Source organism: Babylonia areolata, chromosome 22 (assembly GCF_041734735.1).
Source record: "Babylonia areolata isolate BAREFJ2019XMU chromosome 22, ASM4173473v1, whole genome shotgun sequence".
Taxonomy (NCBI): Eukaryota; Metazoa; Mollusca; class Gastropoda; order Neogastropoda; family Buccinidae; genus Babylonia; species Babylonia areolata.
Genome location: NC_134897.1, coordinates 2,448,458 through 2,463,589, shown reverse-complemented (window position 1 = coordinate 2,463,589; position 15,132 = coordinate 2,448,458). Strand labels below are relative to the sequence as shown.

General features: G+C 47.6%; 2 protein-coding genes across 4 annotated transcripts in view; one reads left to right on the top strand and one right to left on the bottom strand.

The window, feature by feature from the left end:
• Positions 1-1,303: 1,303 nt before the first annotated feature.
• On the bottom strand, positions 1,304-13,092 carry LOC143297190 (uncharacterized). Of its 2 annotated transcripts, none has more exons than XM_076609393.1 (7): positions 12,927-13,092; positions 10,315-10,538; positions 7,676-7,844; positions 6,610-6,750; positions 5,089-5,223; positions 2,350-2,564; positions 1,304-1,627 (listed from the first exon to the last, which is right to left on the bottom strand). In XM_076609393.1, the coding sequence occupies exons 1-7, from the start codon at positions 12,970-12,972 to the stop codon at positions 1,424-1,426; spliced, it is 1,134 nt and encodes a 377-aa protein (XP_076465508.1). In that variant the 5' UTR covers positions 12,973-13,092; the 3' UTR covers positions 1,304-1,423. The 2 variants fall into 2 exon arrangements, with proteins under 2 accessions (XP_076465508.1, XP_076465509.1); XM_076609394.1 differs by having other exon boundaries at positions 1,305-1,627; positions 6,610-6,747; positions 12,927-13,091.
• Positions 13,093-13,948: 856 nt separating this feature from the next.
• Positions 13,949-15,132, top strand: part of LOC143297014 (frataxin, mitochondrial-like) — a 21,965-nt gene continuing 20,781 nt past the window's right edge. For both annotated transcript variants that reach the window (XM_076609144.1, XM_076609143.1), the window contains exons 1-2: positions 13,949-14,063; positions 14,912-15,090. In XM_076609144.1, coding sequence (XP_076465259.1) covers positions 13,995-14,063; positions 14,912-15,090 — 248 coding nt within the window. In that variant the 5' untranslated portion in view covers positions 13,949-13,994. The remainder of the gene's footprint in view (positions 14,064-14,911; positions 15,091-15,132) is intronic.

Sequence of the window (15,132 nt, the reverse complement as noted above, 5' to 3'; positions counted from 1 at the left end):
ATAAATAAATGCATATAACAAATAAACATAAAAGTAAATGAATAAGCAAATACATAGATGAATAAGTAATATATAAATAAACAAGAAAGGCAAGGCCTTCAAAACTCACTTGTGATACACTTTTAAAAAAATCCAAGTTTTTATGTATTGAGTATAATGCATTTACTGTTATATTTATATTTTTTGTATTCTCTAAACTTGGCACTTTGATCTGATATTCGACCCAACAAAGGATCTGTCATTATTATCATTTTTTTGTTCAAACAGGAACTTCTTTTGCTAAGCATGGAAGTTTTATTCATTGCAAACGTTTTGATGTAGATAGCAGAACAAGGGAAATTACTCTGCTGGGGAACTTAGTTTGCTTTAAACTGATCTTTCTCATCTTAAACATTACATTTCGAAATTATACTCAATACATAAAAAGCTTGGATTTTTTTTTGAAGTGCATCACAAGTGAGTCTTGAAAGCCTTGCCTCTCTTGTTTCAAAATGTAATGTTTAAGATGAGAAAGATCAGTTTAAAGCAAATTAACTCCACTAGCATTACAGAGTAATTTCCCCTTTTTACTATCTGCACCAAAACGTTTGCAAAATAAATAAAAATTTCATGCTTAGCAAAAGAAGTTCCTGTTTGAACAAAAAATGATAATAATGACTGCTCTAACTGTTGGGTCAGAATATCAGATCAAAGTGCCAAGTTTAGAGAATACAAAAAATATAAATATAACAGTAAATGCAGTTTGCATATAATTAGGCTTCATTCTTTATTTTTTTGTGCCAATCCCAGAAGCGCAATATTGTTTTAAACAAGATGACTGGAAAGAACTGGATTTTTCCTATTTTTATGCCAAATTTGGTGTCAACTGACAAAGTAGTTGCAGAGAAAATGTCAATGTTAATGTTTACCACGGACAAACAGACACACAGACACACATACACACAAAGACAACCGAACACCGGGTTAAAACATAGACTCACTTTGTTTACACAAGTGAGTCAATAAAGGAAAAATATCACTTACGTGGTGGAAACAATGATAGCCCTTTGCCTGGGTATGGATGAGTTACATTAGCGTGTAGATGACAGGGAGACTATGATGGAGTAAAGCAGAGAGAGAAAGACTGAGAGAGAGAGAGAGAGAGAGAGAGAGAGAGAGAGAGAGAGAGAGAGAGAGAGAGAGAGGAGGAGGAGGAGGGGCGTGGATCGTCGATCAGTGCCGAACCCAAACAAATAAACACAACACAACGAAGCTAGCAGTTGTAGTTTCATTTCAGAAGTCCGTTGTTCTTGTTTTTCCAACGTCTTCAGAAGAGAGAGAGAGAGAGAGAGAGAGAGGGGGGGGGGGGGAGCAAACTGGTCCTGCAAAAGTCGCCGGGTCACCCAGTCCTGTGTCCTCCCTTCGTGGAACCTCCCCCACCGAGCTACCACAGAATGTGGCCGGTGAACGTCGTGATGTAGGGGGCATTCTTATTCGAGGAGCCGGTGTAGACTGCATTTCCGGCAAGCCACGTGAACTGACACGTCACTTCCTGTCCCTGGCGCAGGCGCACGACGGTGGAGGCGGCGCTGTGCTGGTTGCCTGCGTCCTCCGACATGTGTATGGTTTGCAGAATGTCCGCGCCACTCTGAATCACCACACGTGATGGGTGGGTGGGTGGGTGGGTAGGTATGTGTGTGTGTGTGTCTTGGGGGGGGAGGGTCAGGGGGGGGGGAGGGATGGGAGAAGGGGTGGCGGTGAGAGGTGCGGGGGGGGAGTAGGTCGATGGATGGATGGATCGGTGGGTAGGTTAGGATAGGTGGGTGGCTGGGTGGGTAGATGGTTGGATGTATGAGCGGGTGGATGGGTGGATGGATGGGTGTGTGGAAGATTGGGTGGATAGGTTAGGTAGGTGTGCTGGTGGGTGGATTTGGTGGATAGATAGATGGATGAGTGGGTGGGTGAGTGGGTAGATGGATGGATGTGTGAGGTGGGTGGGTGGGTGGGTGGATGCATTGATTGATGAATGTTTGGGTGGGTGGCTGGCTGGCTGGATGTGTGGATGTGGTTGACAGGTGGGTGGTGGATCTATGGGTGGATGGATGGTTGGATGGGTTGGTTGATTGATTCTCTCTATATGTGGATGTAGGTGGTTTGTGTGTGTGTGTGTGTGTGTGTGTGTGTGTGTGTGTGTGTGTGTGTGTGCGTGACTTCTCGTTTCCCTTTTTTTTCCCTCATTTTCTTTCCCCTTTTTCCTTTCATTCATTCATTCATTTATTCACTCACACACTCATTCATTCATTCACACATTCATTATTTTTCTTTCTTTCATTCTTTTTTTTTTCCGCTCCTCCCACCATCCCTTCTCACCATAATAGAGAGGTCAGAACCTCCGTGAGCAGGCCCCGCCTCCACGGACACAGACAGCGCGTACGTGCCGGCAACAGGTGCTCGGAAGATTCCCTGAGCGGCGTCGTAGCCTTGACCTTGATTGGTGATCACGTGATCGAAGACGAGCGGCTCGTACGACACGACGCGCGGGAAGTCTGTGGTGGACAGGGCGGCATGGAAGGCCACCTTCTTTTCTGCGAGGGGGACAGAAGGTTTGTGGATCAGTTCCTTCGCTGCATGGGACAGGCTAAAGGGTTCATTCAAAACCCTTTCACCGCCAGTCAGTTTGGAGCATCAACACACCCTGGCGACAGAAGCACAGACAAAGATGTCGTCTACGAATAACTGGGGATTTCCCTGTGACGTGCACGAAACATGGGCAATCTTACCTCTGGAAATGAATAGCAGTGAGTTCGCGGATATCAGACGCCAGGTTTGCTTATCCGTAAGAATGTTCCTAGCTCAACGGTAGACTCTATGATGTATTTTGGAACATCCTTATGTCTAAGCAAACTCAAAGCTGCAAAGATCGCCTCATGCAACTCGGGTCAGATCTGGTCTCATGTCTATATGGCTGGTGCTGAAATGATCTGGTCTCATGTCTATACGGCTGGTGCTGAAATGATCTGGTCTCATGTCTATATGACTGGTGCTGAAATGATCTGGTCTCATGTCTATATGGCTGGTGCTGAAATGATCTGGTCTCATATCTATAATTATGGCTGGTGCTGAAATGCAGCATTGACGAACGAAGGTCCCTTCGCCTTTGTACAGCCGTAGCGACGGTGAATTGGTATCCACTGTGTCCAGGGCCCGGTGTAGGAAGGCAGTGAATTGATATCCACTGTGTCCAGGGCTGGGTTAAGGAAGGCAGCGAATTAATATCCACTGTGTCTAGGAAGGTAGCGAATTAGTATCCACTGTGTCCAGGGCCTGGTGTAGGAAGGCAGTGAACTGGTATCCACTGTGTCCAGGACCTGGTATAGGAAGGCAGTGAATTGGTATCCACTGTGTCCAGGACCTGGTATAGGAAGGCAGTGAATTGGTATCCACTGTGTCCAGGGCCCGGTGTAGGAAGGCAGTGAACTGGTATCCACTGTGTCCAGGGCTGGGTGTAGGAAGGCAGTGAACTGGTATCCACTGTGTCCAGGGCTGGGTGTAGGAAGGCAGTGAACTGGTATCCACTGTGTCCAGGGCCCGGTGTAGGAAGGCAGTGAACTGGTATCCACTGTGTCCAGGGCCCGGTGTAGGAAGGCAGTGAACTGGTATCCACTGTGTCCAGGGCCCGGTGTAGGAAGGCAGTGAACTGGTATCCACTGTGTCCAGGGCCCGATGTAGGAAGGCAGTGAACTGGTATCCACTGTGTCCAGGGCTCGGTGAAGGAAGGCAGTGAACTGGTATCCACTGTGTCCAGGGCCCGGTGTAGGAAGGCAGTGAACTGGTATCCACTGTGTCCAGGGCCCGGTGAAGGAAGGCAGTGAACTGGTATCCACTGTGTCCAAGGCTTGCTGTAGGAAGGCAGTGAACTGGTATCCACTGTGTCCAGGGCCCGGTGTAGGAAGGCAGTGAACTGGTATCCACTGTGTCCAGGGCACGGAATAGGAAGGCAGTGAACTGGTATCCACTGTGTCCAGGACCTGGTATAGGAAGGCAGTGAATTGGTATCCACTGTGTCCAGGGCCCGGTGTAGGAAGGCAGTGAACTGGTATCCACTGTGTCCAGGGCCCGGTGAAGGAAGGCAGTGAACTGGTATCCACTGTGTCCAAGGCTTGCTGTAGGAAGGCAGTGAACTGGTATCCACTGTGTCCAGGGCCCGGTGTAGGAAGGCAGTGAATTGGTATCCACTGTGTCCAGGGCTGGGTGTAGGAAGGCAGTGAACTGGTATCCACTGTGTCCAGGACCTGGTATAGGAAGGCAGTGAATTGGTATCCACTGTGTCCAGGGCCCGGTGTAGGAAGGCAGTGAACTGGTATCCACTGTGTCCAGGGCCCGGTGAAGGAAGGCAGTGAACTGGTATCCACTGTGTCCAGGGCCCGGTGTAGGAAGGCGGGTCCCAGTCCTCTCTTTCTTGACCTGTTCTGTGGTGCTCAGACGACCGAGGCAGACACCTGAGTGATCGTGCCATGTTTGTGAAAGGGATGCTAGTTTCAAGCAGTCAATCACTGATCAAGGTGTGACACTGTTCACAGAAGCAGTGCGCACAAATACAAAGAGCACCAGAAGACGAAACAGCAGCAGCGGTAGTGTTGTCTATTTAGACAGGTCGTTCTGACAGCAACAGGAGAGGGAACAACTGTGGCAGTTACAACTGCAGGGACATAGTAATAGCGAAAAAAAAGATAAAAAAAGATAAAGATAATAGTAATAATGATAACAATGATAATGATAATAACAAGAAGAAGAAGAATAACAATATAACAACAATAATAAAAGAATGGTATCAACAATAACAACAACTTTAAAAAAAACACACACATCATCTTCATAATCATTGTCGTCGTCTTCGTCATCATCATAATCAGAAGAAGAATCATTGTCATCATCATCATCATCATTATCATCATCATCATCATCATCATCATCATCATCATTATCAACACAATCATCATCATCATCATTATCATCAGCAACAGCAGCAGAAGAAGAAGAATCATCATCATCATCGTAGTCGTCGTCATCATCATCATCATCATCATCATAAGAATCAAGTCAACTGACCGGGTCGCACACTGCTGAGTCGATCGAGATCAACGACTGGCTGGTTCAGAACGGAGATCAGCTGACCGCCACGTGACTGGAGAGCCGCCATTTCCGCCACCACGTTTGTGTATTCCTGTTCCACTGACGTCAGCTCTGCGATCAGAATGGAAGGGAAATGTAGCATCAGCAGTGGTGGTGGTGGTGGTGGTGGTAGATGTAAAAGTAATAGTAGTGGTAGTAGTAGTAGTAGTGGTGGTGGTGGTGGTGGTGATAGGAGCAGCAGCAGCAGCAGTAGTAGTAGCAGCAGCAGCAGAGCAACAACAGCACGAAAAACAACGGCAGTAATATTAGTAGTAGTAGCAGTGGTAGTGGCAGTGGTAGTAGCAGGAGGAGTAGGAGGAGCACCATGAGTGGCAGCAGTAGTAGCAGCAGCAGAAGCAGTGGGTGTGGCAGTGGCAGCAGTAGTAGCAGCAGCAGAAGCAGTGGGTGTGGCAGTGGCAGCAGTAGTAGCAGCAGCAGAAGCAGTGGGTGTGGCAGTGGCAGCAGTAGTAGCAGAAGCAGAAGCAGTGGGTGTGGCAGTGGCAGCAGTAGTAGCAGCAGCAGAAGCAGTGGGTGTGGCAGTGGCAGCAGTAGTAGCAGCAGCAGAAGCAGTGGGTGTGGCAGTGGCAGCAGCATCAACAGAACAGCAGCAGTAGTAGTAGCAGCAACAGTGGTCTAAGTACTAGTCGCAGTTGTCGCAGCAGAAGCAACAGCAACAGCAGCACATAAGCAGTTCCATGCAAACAACACAACATTCCACTCTGCTCTGAGGGAGACAGGACAGATGGGAAGAGTGGTGTGGAAGAGACAAACACTGGACTCACCAACAGTGACGTTATCTGCATTCTGTCGAAGCACCACAAACACTGGACTCACCGACAGTGACGTTATCTGCATTCTGTCGAAGCACCACAAACACCGGACTCACCGTCAGTGACGTTATCTGCATTCTGTCGAAGCACCACAAACACTGGACTCACCCACAGTGACGTTATCTGCATTCTGTCGAAGCACCACAAACACTGGACTCACTGAGAGTGACGTTACCTGCATTCTGTCGAAGCACCACAAACACTGGACTCACCGACAGTGACGTTGTCTGCATTCTGTTGAAGCACCACAAACACTGGACTCACCGACAGTGACGTTACCTGCATTCTGTCGAAGCACCACAAACACTGGACTCACTGACAGTGACGTTACCTGCATTCTGTCGAAGCACCACAAACACCGGACTCACCGACAGTGACGTTGTCTGCATTCTGTCGAAGCACCACAAACACCGGACTCACCCACAGTGACGTTGCCTGCATTCTGTCGAAGCACCACAAACACCGGACTCACCGACAGTGACGTTGTCTGCATTCTGTCGAAGCACCACAAACACTGGACTCACCCACAGTGACGTTATCTGCATTCTGTCGTAGCACCACAAACACTGGACTCACTGACAGTGACGTTATCTGCATTCTGACGAAGAACCACAAACACTGGACTCACTGACAGTGACGTTGTCTGCATTCTGTTGTAGCACCACCCCTTCCTGTTTGAGAGCGTTCTCCTCTGTTCGGAGTTTCTCGATCAGGGAGCGTAACTCCACCACGTGGGCCGTCATGAAGCGAGGTAACTCGTCAACAGCTGCTGGAAGAACAGACCGCGTGGTTCTTTTCTTTCAGTCCTACTTTCTTATTTCATTTTGTTTTATTTTTATTTTATTTGTTGTTTCGTTACTACTGTAGTTAGGTAAACATTTGTCGAAAAATGAAAGGATTATTTTCGTGGGTTTTATCTTTCTTCTACTTTCCCATGAAGCTTATATCTACTAATGTTGGAGTTTCTGAAAGAATGCAAACTTTAATTATTCGTGGTTGAATTTTCTATCTTCATCACTGTGTTGTAGGCCACGACTTTTTTTTAGGATAACATAGTGTGTGTGTGTGTGTGTGTGTGTGTGTGTGTGTTAAGTGTCAGAGTTCATTCAGTCAGTGAATCTCTGGTTTTCCATTCTACTGAGCATGTGTCACGTTCACACCCGCATGAAGACAGCGCCCTGTTTGAACGACACGAACTTCGCACTAGATTAATTGTGTTTTGTTGTATTGTATGGCATCGCATCGCATCGAATCATATCATATCTCGTTTTGTATTGTGTTGTATTGTATTGTATTGTTTCACGAAATCCAATCGAACTATACCGCTATTCATTGCGTTGCGTCGTATCATATCACATCGTATTATAAGGCATTCCATTGTATAGTATCGCATGGCATCGTATTGTATTGTATTGCACTGTATTGTATTGTATTGTATTGTATTACTTTTTTTTGTCGCAACAGATTTCTCTGTAAAATTCGGGGTGCTTTCCCCAGGGAGAGCGCATGGCTACACTGAGAACGACAGCTTTTTCTTCTTTTTTTTTTTTTTTTTTCCTGCCTGCAGCTTCTTCTACGGAAGTGAACTTTTCCTCCGTACTGCATTGTCTGGCGCTGTACTGCATGGCAAGGTGATGCACTGTGCTGTGTATCGCACAACAGACCATCCAGGTCACCACCGCTGTACTACGCACCGCTTAAGGTCAGCGTCGCGTCCTGCGTGTAGCGCACGAGCAGACCAGCCGAGGAGAGGCCGGACAACACACAGGTGTAGTTTCCGGCCACCTGGGCGGCAGGGAAGGGGAAGATGACCGCCAGGTAGGAACCGCTGATGTTCTGGAACTGATTCTCCACTCCCTCCACCTGTGGTCAGCAGTCAGGAAGAGGGCGGGGGGAGGGGGAGTGGGGGGGGGGGTGGTGTTTTGATGGGGGGTTGAGACAGCGGGCCGGGTGTGGGAATTTGGGTGCGGTGAGGGGTTGGGGGGCGGGGAGGGGGTGGAAAGAACGGGGGGATGTAGGTGGTGGGGGGGGGGGGAGGTGGAGGGTTGGGGGTAAGGTTTGACTCTTTTTTTTTTTCTCTCAATCAGGTTCCATTGTTGTGTGTGTGTGTGTGTGTGTGTGTGTGTGTGTGTGTGTGTGCGCGCGCGCGCGAGCGCGCGTGTGTGTGTTTGTGTTTATCTGTGTGTGTTTGTGTTTATCTGTACGTCTGTGTGTATGTTCGTCTGTGTGTCAGTGTGTGTCTGTGTGTACTTGTCTCTGTTTTTGTCTGTCTCTCTCTATTTGTCTGTTTGTCTGTCTGTCTAATCTATCTGTCTGTCTGTATCTCTTTCTGTCTGTCTTCCTGTCTCTGTCTCTCACTGTCTCTATCAATGATAATAATTAATAATGTGTGTCTGTCTGTGTGTCTGTCTCTCTATCTGTCGCGTCTGCCTGTCTGTATGTGTCCTTTTTCTTTCTTTCTCTGTTTAACTGGTTGACTGGTTCATCTTTTTTCTTCCCTCCTTCCATCCTACCTCTTCCACACCCTTTTTCCTATCTTTCTTCACTTTCTTTCCCTCCTTCCTTCCTCTCTCCGTTCTCTCCTCCTTTAACACCTTCCTAATTTTTTTTTCTTCCATCATTATTTATTTTCTTCCATATTACCTCCATCGATCCCTTCCTTACTTCCTGCTCGCCCCCCCCCCCCCCCCTTACTGGAGTGTTGGCCTAGAGGTAACGCGTCCGCCTAGGAAGCGAGAGAATCTGAGCGCGCTGGTTCGAATCACGGCTCAGCCGCCGATATTTTCTCCCCCTCCACAAGACCTTGAGTGGTGGTCTGGACGCTAGTCATTCGAATGAGACGATAAACCGAGGACCCGTGTGCTAGCATCCACTTAGCGCACGTAAAAGAACCCATGGCAACAAAAGGGTTGTTCCTGGCAAAATTCTGTAGAAAAATCCACTTCGTTAGGAAAAAACAAATAAAAACTGCACGCAGGAAAAAAAAAAAAAAAAAAGAAAAAAAAGGGTGGCACTGTAGTATAGCGACGCGCTCTCCCTGGGGAGAGCAGCTCGAATTTCACACAGAGAAATCTGTTGTGATAAAAAGAAATACAAAGACAAATACTTCCTTCCTGTCTTGGTCCATTCCTCCCTACATCCCTTGCTACAACCATTTTTTCCTCCCTCCCACGTTTCATCATTCCTTGAACCCTTCCTTACATCCAGTATTCTTTCCCTCCTTCCTTCTTCCTCTCCCTCTTTCTCTCTCTCTCATTCCCCCCCCCCCCCCCTCAATACCCCTTCCCTCCCTCCCCCTCCCCTCCCCCTGGCAGCGTCACCTTGACGTGGTGATCCTTGCCGTTCTCCCCCCTCCCCAAGTGACGTCACCTTGACGTGGTGGTCCTTGCCTTCCTCACCCCTCTCCCCAAGTGACGTCACCTTGACGTGGTGGTCCTTGCCTTCCTCACCCCCCTCCCCAAGTGACGTCACCTTGACGTGGTGGTCCTTGCCTTCCTCACCCCCCTCCCGAAGTGACGTCACCTTGACCTGGTGGTCCTTGCCTTCCTCACCCCCCTCCCCAAGTGACGTCACCTTGACATGGTGGTCCTTTCCTTCCTCACCCCCCTCCCCAAGTGACGACACCTTGACGTGGTGGTCCTTGCCTTCCTCACCTGCCTTCCTCACCCCCCTCCCCAAGTGACGTCACCTTGACGTGGTGGTCCTTGCCTTGCTCACCCGCCTTCCTCACCCCCCCCCCCCCCAATGACGTCACCTTGACGTGGTGGTCCTTTCCTTCCTCACCCCCCTCCCCAAGTGACGTCACCTTGACCTGGTGGTACTTGCCTTCCTCACCCCCCTCCCCAAGTGACGTCACCTTGACGTGGTCGTCCTTGCCTTCCTCACCCCCCTCCCCAAGTGACGTCACCTTGACGTGGTCGTCCTTGCCTTCCTCACCCCCCTCCCCAAGTGACGTCACCTTGACCTGGTGGTACTTGCCTTCCTCACCCCCCTCCCCAAGTGACGTCACCTTGACGTGGTGGTCCTTGCCTTCCTCACCCCCCTCCCCAAGTGACGTCACCTTGACGTGGTGGTCCTTGCCTTCCTCACCCGCCTTCCTCACCCCCCCTCACCCAAGTGACGTCACCTTGACGTGGTCGTCCTTGCCTTCCTCACCCCCCTCCCCAAGTGACGTCACCTTGACGTGGTGGTCCTTGCCTTCCTCACCCCCCTCCCCAAGTGACGTCACCTTGACGTGGTGGTCCTTGCCTTCCTCACCCCCCTCCCCAAGTGACGTCACCTTGACGTGGTTGTCCTGGCAGTCCCCCCCTCCCCTCCTCCCAAGTGACGTCACCTTGACGTGGTGGTCCTTGCCGTTCTGCATGACGTGGGGCACCATGCCCGGGGTGAAGGTCACTACGGGCACCATGCGGCCCTGCTCCTCCCTCTCTAGCTGCAGCAGCAGCAGCTGCGTCATGTCCTGCCCGCTCTCCGCCACGTCACAGCGCATCGTCACCCGTGCCGTCACGCCGGGCGTGAAGGAGGCGGGGGTGATGGAGAACCGTATTCCCTCCACGGCTTTTTTTTTTTTTTTTTTTTTTTTTTTTTAGGAGGGGGGTGGGGTGGAGTGAGGCGGGTGCGAGGTGGGGGGGGGGGGGGTACGGGTGGTGGTGTGGAGGTTGGGTTCGGGGATGGAGACGTTGGGGGTGTGGGAAACAGAAGAGAGATGGTGGTGAGGTAGTAAATAATGTAGGGAGTTGCGATTTGGGCGAGGGCCGGGGTGAGGATGAAATAATTTATATATTATTTCAAAATAATAAAGCGATTGTAATAAAACGTAGTATCACTGGTGTTAGAAAAAGCATGACTGAGCAGCAGCAGTAGCAGTAGCAGTAGTAGTAGCAGTAGCAGTAGCAGTAGTCGTAGCAGTAGCAGTAGTAATCTCAAGTCGTCTCTGCCCTGTCTTGCCACAAGGAACAGACAGGCCGGCACGAGAGAGAGAGAGGGCTGACGATTCACGCAACTCTCCTAGTCAGTTTCAGTTGCTCAAGGAGGCGTCACTGCGTTCGGACAAATCCATATACGCTACACCACATCTACCAAGCAGATGCCTGACCAGCAAACGCGCTTAGTCAGGCGTTGAGAAGAGAAAAAAAAGAAAGAAAAAAAAGAAAGAAGATAAATACATAAAAAAAAAACCCCACCTACTACTACTAATAATATGTATAATGCGCAAAAACTTGATGAAGTCAACTATAAGCGTACAAAACGAACAACAAAAAAAAAAAAAAAAAAAAAAAAAAAAAAAAAAAAAAAAAAAATATATATATATATATATATATATATATATATAAATTGCTAAATAAATAAATAATAATATAATTTAAAAAAAAAATAGTCAATTAAGTCACGACTTCACAGCCACTCTGCTACTTCAAGGTCTGTGGCCATGGGCCAGTGGCGAAGCAGCAGGGACGGGCCAGGGGACACAATGAAAACTTGTCACAAAGCTGTGTCGGGTTGCTCTCCGCTGGAACGAAGCACTGAGCAGCAGAGCTCGGCAACCCCCTGGGTGTCTGAGCAGCCCTCTTTAGGAATCTCTCTGCTTACCTCCATGGAGGAGGGGGCTGGTGAAGGTGCCTCAAACACAGCCTGCTTCACCTCACCCTGGCTAGCGCATCGTGGGGATACCAATCAAAGGAAAACAAAACTGAAGACGCTCATGTGGAACGTGCGCGCTTTACGGAGCGCGTGCAGCAGAAAACAGACGTGCCTCAGAGGCTCAGAGGGAACACGGCTACCTTCACTTCCGCTGCAGCACCACCTCTGGCCACACGTGTCCCACATGTGGGCCAAATTTCCGGGCCAGGATTGGCCTCACAATTAAGTCTCCTCCAGACATACTGTCACACAGATCCCTCATCTGACATTGAAGTCGTGGTCATCTTGAACTGCGAAGGACGAACAACAATACTCCTCATCATCATGACAACACTGCTACTGCTACTGCTACTACTGATGCTGTTGGTGCTGCTGCTGCTGCTGCTGATGATGATAATAATCATCAAAATCATTATAGTAATCGTCATAATAATCATAATCATGATAATAATGATGATGATGATAATAATAATGATAATCACAAGAAAATGGGTATTTAGCATGCGCTCTACCTACATAAAAACAAAAAAACAAACAAAACCAACCAAAAAACGAATGACTACAGATACAATTTAACACCCCCCATCCCCCCACCCCCAGCCCCCTCTCAAAAAACAAACAAAAAACAAAAAAATCAAAACAAAACAAAACAAACAAAAAAACAACAAAAAAAACAAACAAAAAAGACAAACAAACGAAAAACCCAACCAACCAACCAACCAACAAACAAACAAACAACACCAACAACAACAAAACACAAAACAACAACAACCAAATAACAACAAAACAACAACAATAAAAAACAACAACAACACAAAACAACAAAAAAACAACAACCAACCAACCAAAAAACAATAAACAAAAAAACAACAACAACAAAAAAACAAAACAACAACGATGACAACAACAACAACAACAAAATTAACAACAACAACACACACTCACGCACACATACACACTAACGCACACTCATAAATATACACAAATATGCACACTCGCACACACATACACCACAGACTTGACTATGAATAAACCAGTAAATAAATAATTTGGATGTTGTTGTTGTTGTTGTCCGTTTTTCCTTTTCGAATTTTGTGTACACACACACACACACACACACACACACACACACACACACACACACACACACACACACACACACACATGTACACTCTATGTATGTATGTATGTATGTACGTATGAACTAGTATGTGCGGCATACACATGTACTTTCTGCTTTTTCTGAGTTTGTCTGCCTCTCTGTGTGTGTCTCTGTCTCTCTCTCTCTCAGTTTCTCAAACTCACCAGTGAAGACGAAGAGAAACATACACGACAGTGCTGAGTACATCATGATTCTCTGCCAACAACACACAGTATTTCTGTGGACCACACACTATGACTACACACTCTCTTTGTTTGAGACGCCCCAAAACTTATGACTAAGCTGTCAACATGTTCTGGTAAAGTCGTGTACGTCTTATCGCCTCAGTCCTTATCTGGGAGCTTTTGAACTGACCGGGATGATCTGATTTTGTAGTATGCGAACATGAAAGCTGTGTTCTAGTTGATAAGAATATGGGAAATTTATTTACTGTTTTGATAACAAAAACATGCATGTTCTGGGGGAAGAAGAAGAAGAAGAGAGAAAAAAAAAGAAAAAAAAAAAAAAAAAAAGAAAAAAAAAGAAGAAATTCACGAGGACACTGAGCGCAACTGCTTTCTTACATCGAGCTCTAAGAAAGAAAACAAAAGAAAACAAAATTGTTTGTGTCAGTGTGTGTGTGTGTGTGTGTGTGTGTGTGTGTGTGTGTGTGTGTGTGTGTGTGTGTGTGTGTGTGCAGTGGGCGTGTATGTGTGTGTGTGTGTGTGTGTGTGTGTGTGTGTGTGTGTGTGTGCAGTGGGCGTGTATGTGTGTGTGTGTGTGTGTGTGTGTGTGTGTGTGTGCAGTGGGCGTGTGTGTGTGCAGTGGGCGTGTGTGTGTGTGTGTGTGTGTGTGTGTGTGTGTGTGTGCAGTGGGCGTGTGTGTGTGTGTGTGTGTGTGTGTGTGTGTGTGTGTGTGTGTGTGCAGTGGGCGTGTGTGTGTATGTGTGTGTGTGTGTGTGTGTGTGTGTGTGTGTGTGTGTGGAGGCATTGTGGTGGAGGTGAGGTGACGCGGACTGAATAATTCAGAGAGAGAGAGAGGAAAAAAAAAAAAAAAAAAAAAGGGCTCATCGATCTGCGTGATCGTGTTTGCGCATTATTTTGAAACTGAAAAGTATTTGCGGAAACGAAAGTACTGACGTCATCAGATTTCGTGTGTGAAAGGAAAGATAAGCAAGTAGCAACATCCGTCTTGAAGCAGACAACCAGAGAAGTCGATTGTTGTTGTGCGTCATGTGTTCAGTTGCGTTTTCTGCTCGCGTACTTCGTTGCTTTACGCAACGGTCAGCTTGCAGACATCGCGTAAGTAAGCGTAGTCTGTTTTTGGTTCTGTTTTTGGAGTATTTTGTGCATGTAGAAAACTCAAACGGACTTGTACTGACACAATGACTGGACAAATTTAATTTCGATAACCTTCATCTAGCACATGTCAAATGTAATGCAGCGCGCGCGCGCGCGCGCGCACACACACACACACACACACACACACACACACACACACACACACACACACGTCTCCTTTGGATAATTATTCTGCTTATAGACTGTTAAATTTGTCATCTGCCTAATTGTATACCATTGTGTGTATGATACTCTCTTGTGTGTCAGTGTATGTGTGTGTATGTCCAAGTATGTGTGTGTGCACGCGCACACAGACACAGACACACACACAGACACACACAGACACACAGCCACACACACACACACACACACACACACTGAGTAAATACAGACACTGACAAGTACTCCGGCATATATATACACACCTGCACACTCAGCCCTCCCACCACCTCCCTCCCCCCCACACACACATATACACACACACACCAGTCTCCTTTGTATAATTATTCTGCTTCAACTGTTAAATTTGTCAGATACCTGTTTGTATACTTATAAATGCGTATGCCACTGTGTGTGTGTGTGTGTGTGTGTGTGTGCTCATACATGTGTGTGCGTATGTGTGTGTGAGAGAGAGGAAGGGAGGTATACAGATAGAGACACAGAGAGAGCTTTATTCACTTATAAATTTACACAAACAGCATAGAATTATTCAATAACTTTGTGTTGTGTGTGTGTGTGTGTGTGTGTGTGTGTGTGTTTGGTTAGGTTTTCTGGTGTTGGTTCCATTATATAATTCATACTGCTGGCAGGTTGGATCCAGAGCATGGCCCACCTCAGCAGCTGTGTCATGTGGAGGGGAAGCATTGGCGGCAAGCAGCCGTACCTTGAATTTGCTGTCACCACACTGCCCCTCAGGGGTGGTCACTGCGCCTCTGCTGTCATGCCTTCACACGTCCGCTCCACGTGCCATGGCTTGCACAGACACGCAGTGAGTGTCTCTCACTTTTCTCTCACTGCTGGTCTGGGTTTG

Coding starts and splice junctions, on each gene's coding strand:
- LOC143297190 (XM_076609393.1), bottom strand. CDS start 12,972: ATGATGTACTCAGCACTGTCGTGTATGTTTCTCTTCGTCTTCACTG. Junction 10,539..12,926: donor GTTTCTCTTCGTCTTCACTG/GTGAGTTTGAGA, acceptor AAAAAAAAAAAG/CCGTGGAGGGAATACGGTTC. Junction 7,845..10,314: donor GCAAGGACCACCACGTCAAG/GTGACGTCACTT, acceptor TGCTGACCACAG/GTGGAGGGAGTGGAGAATCA.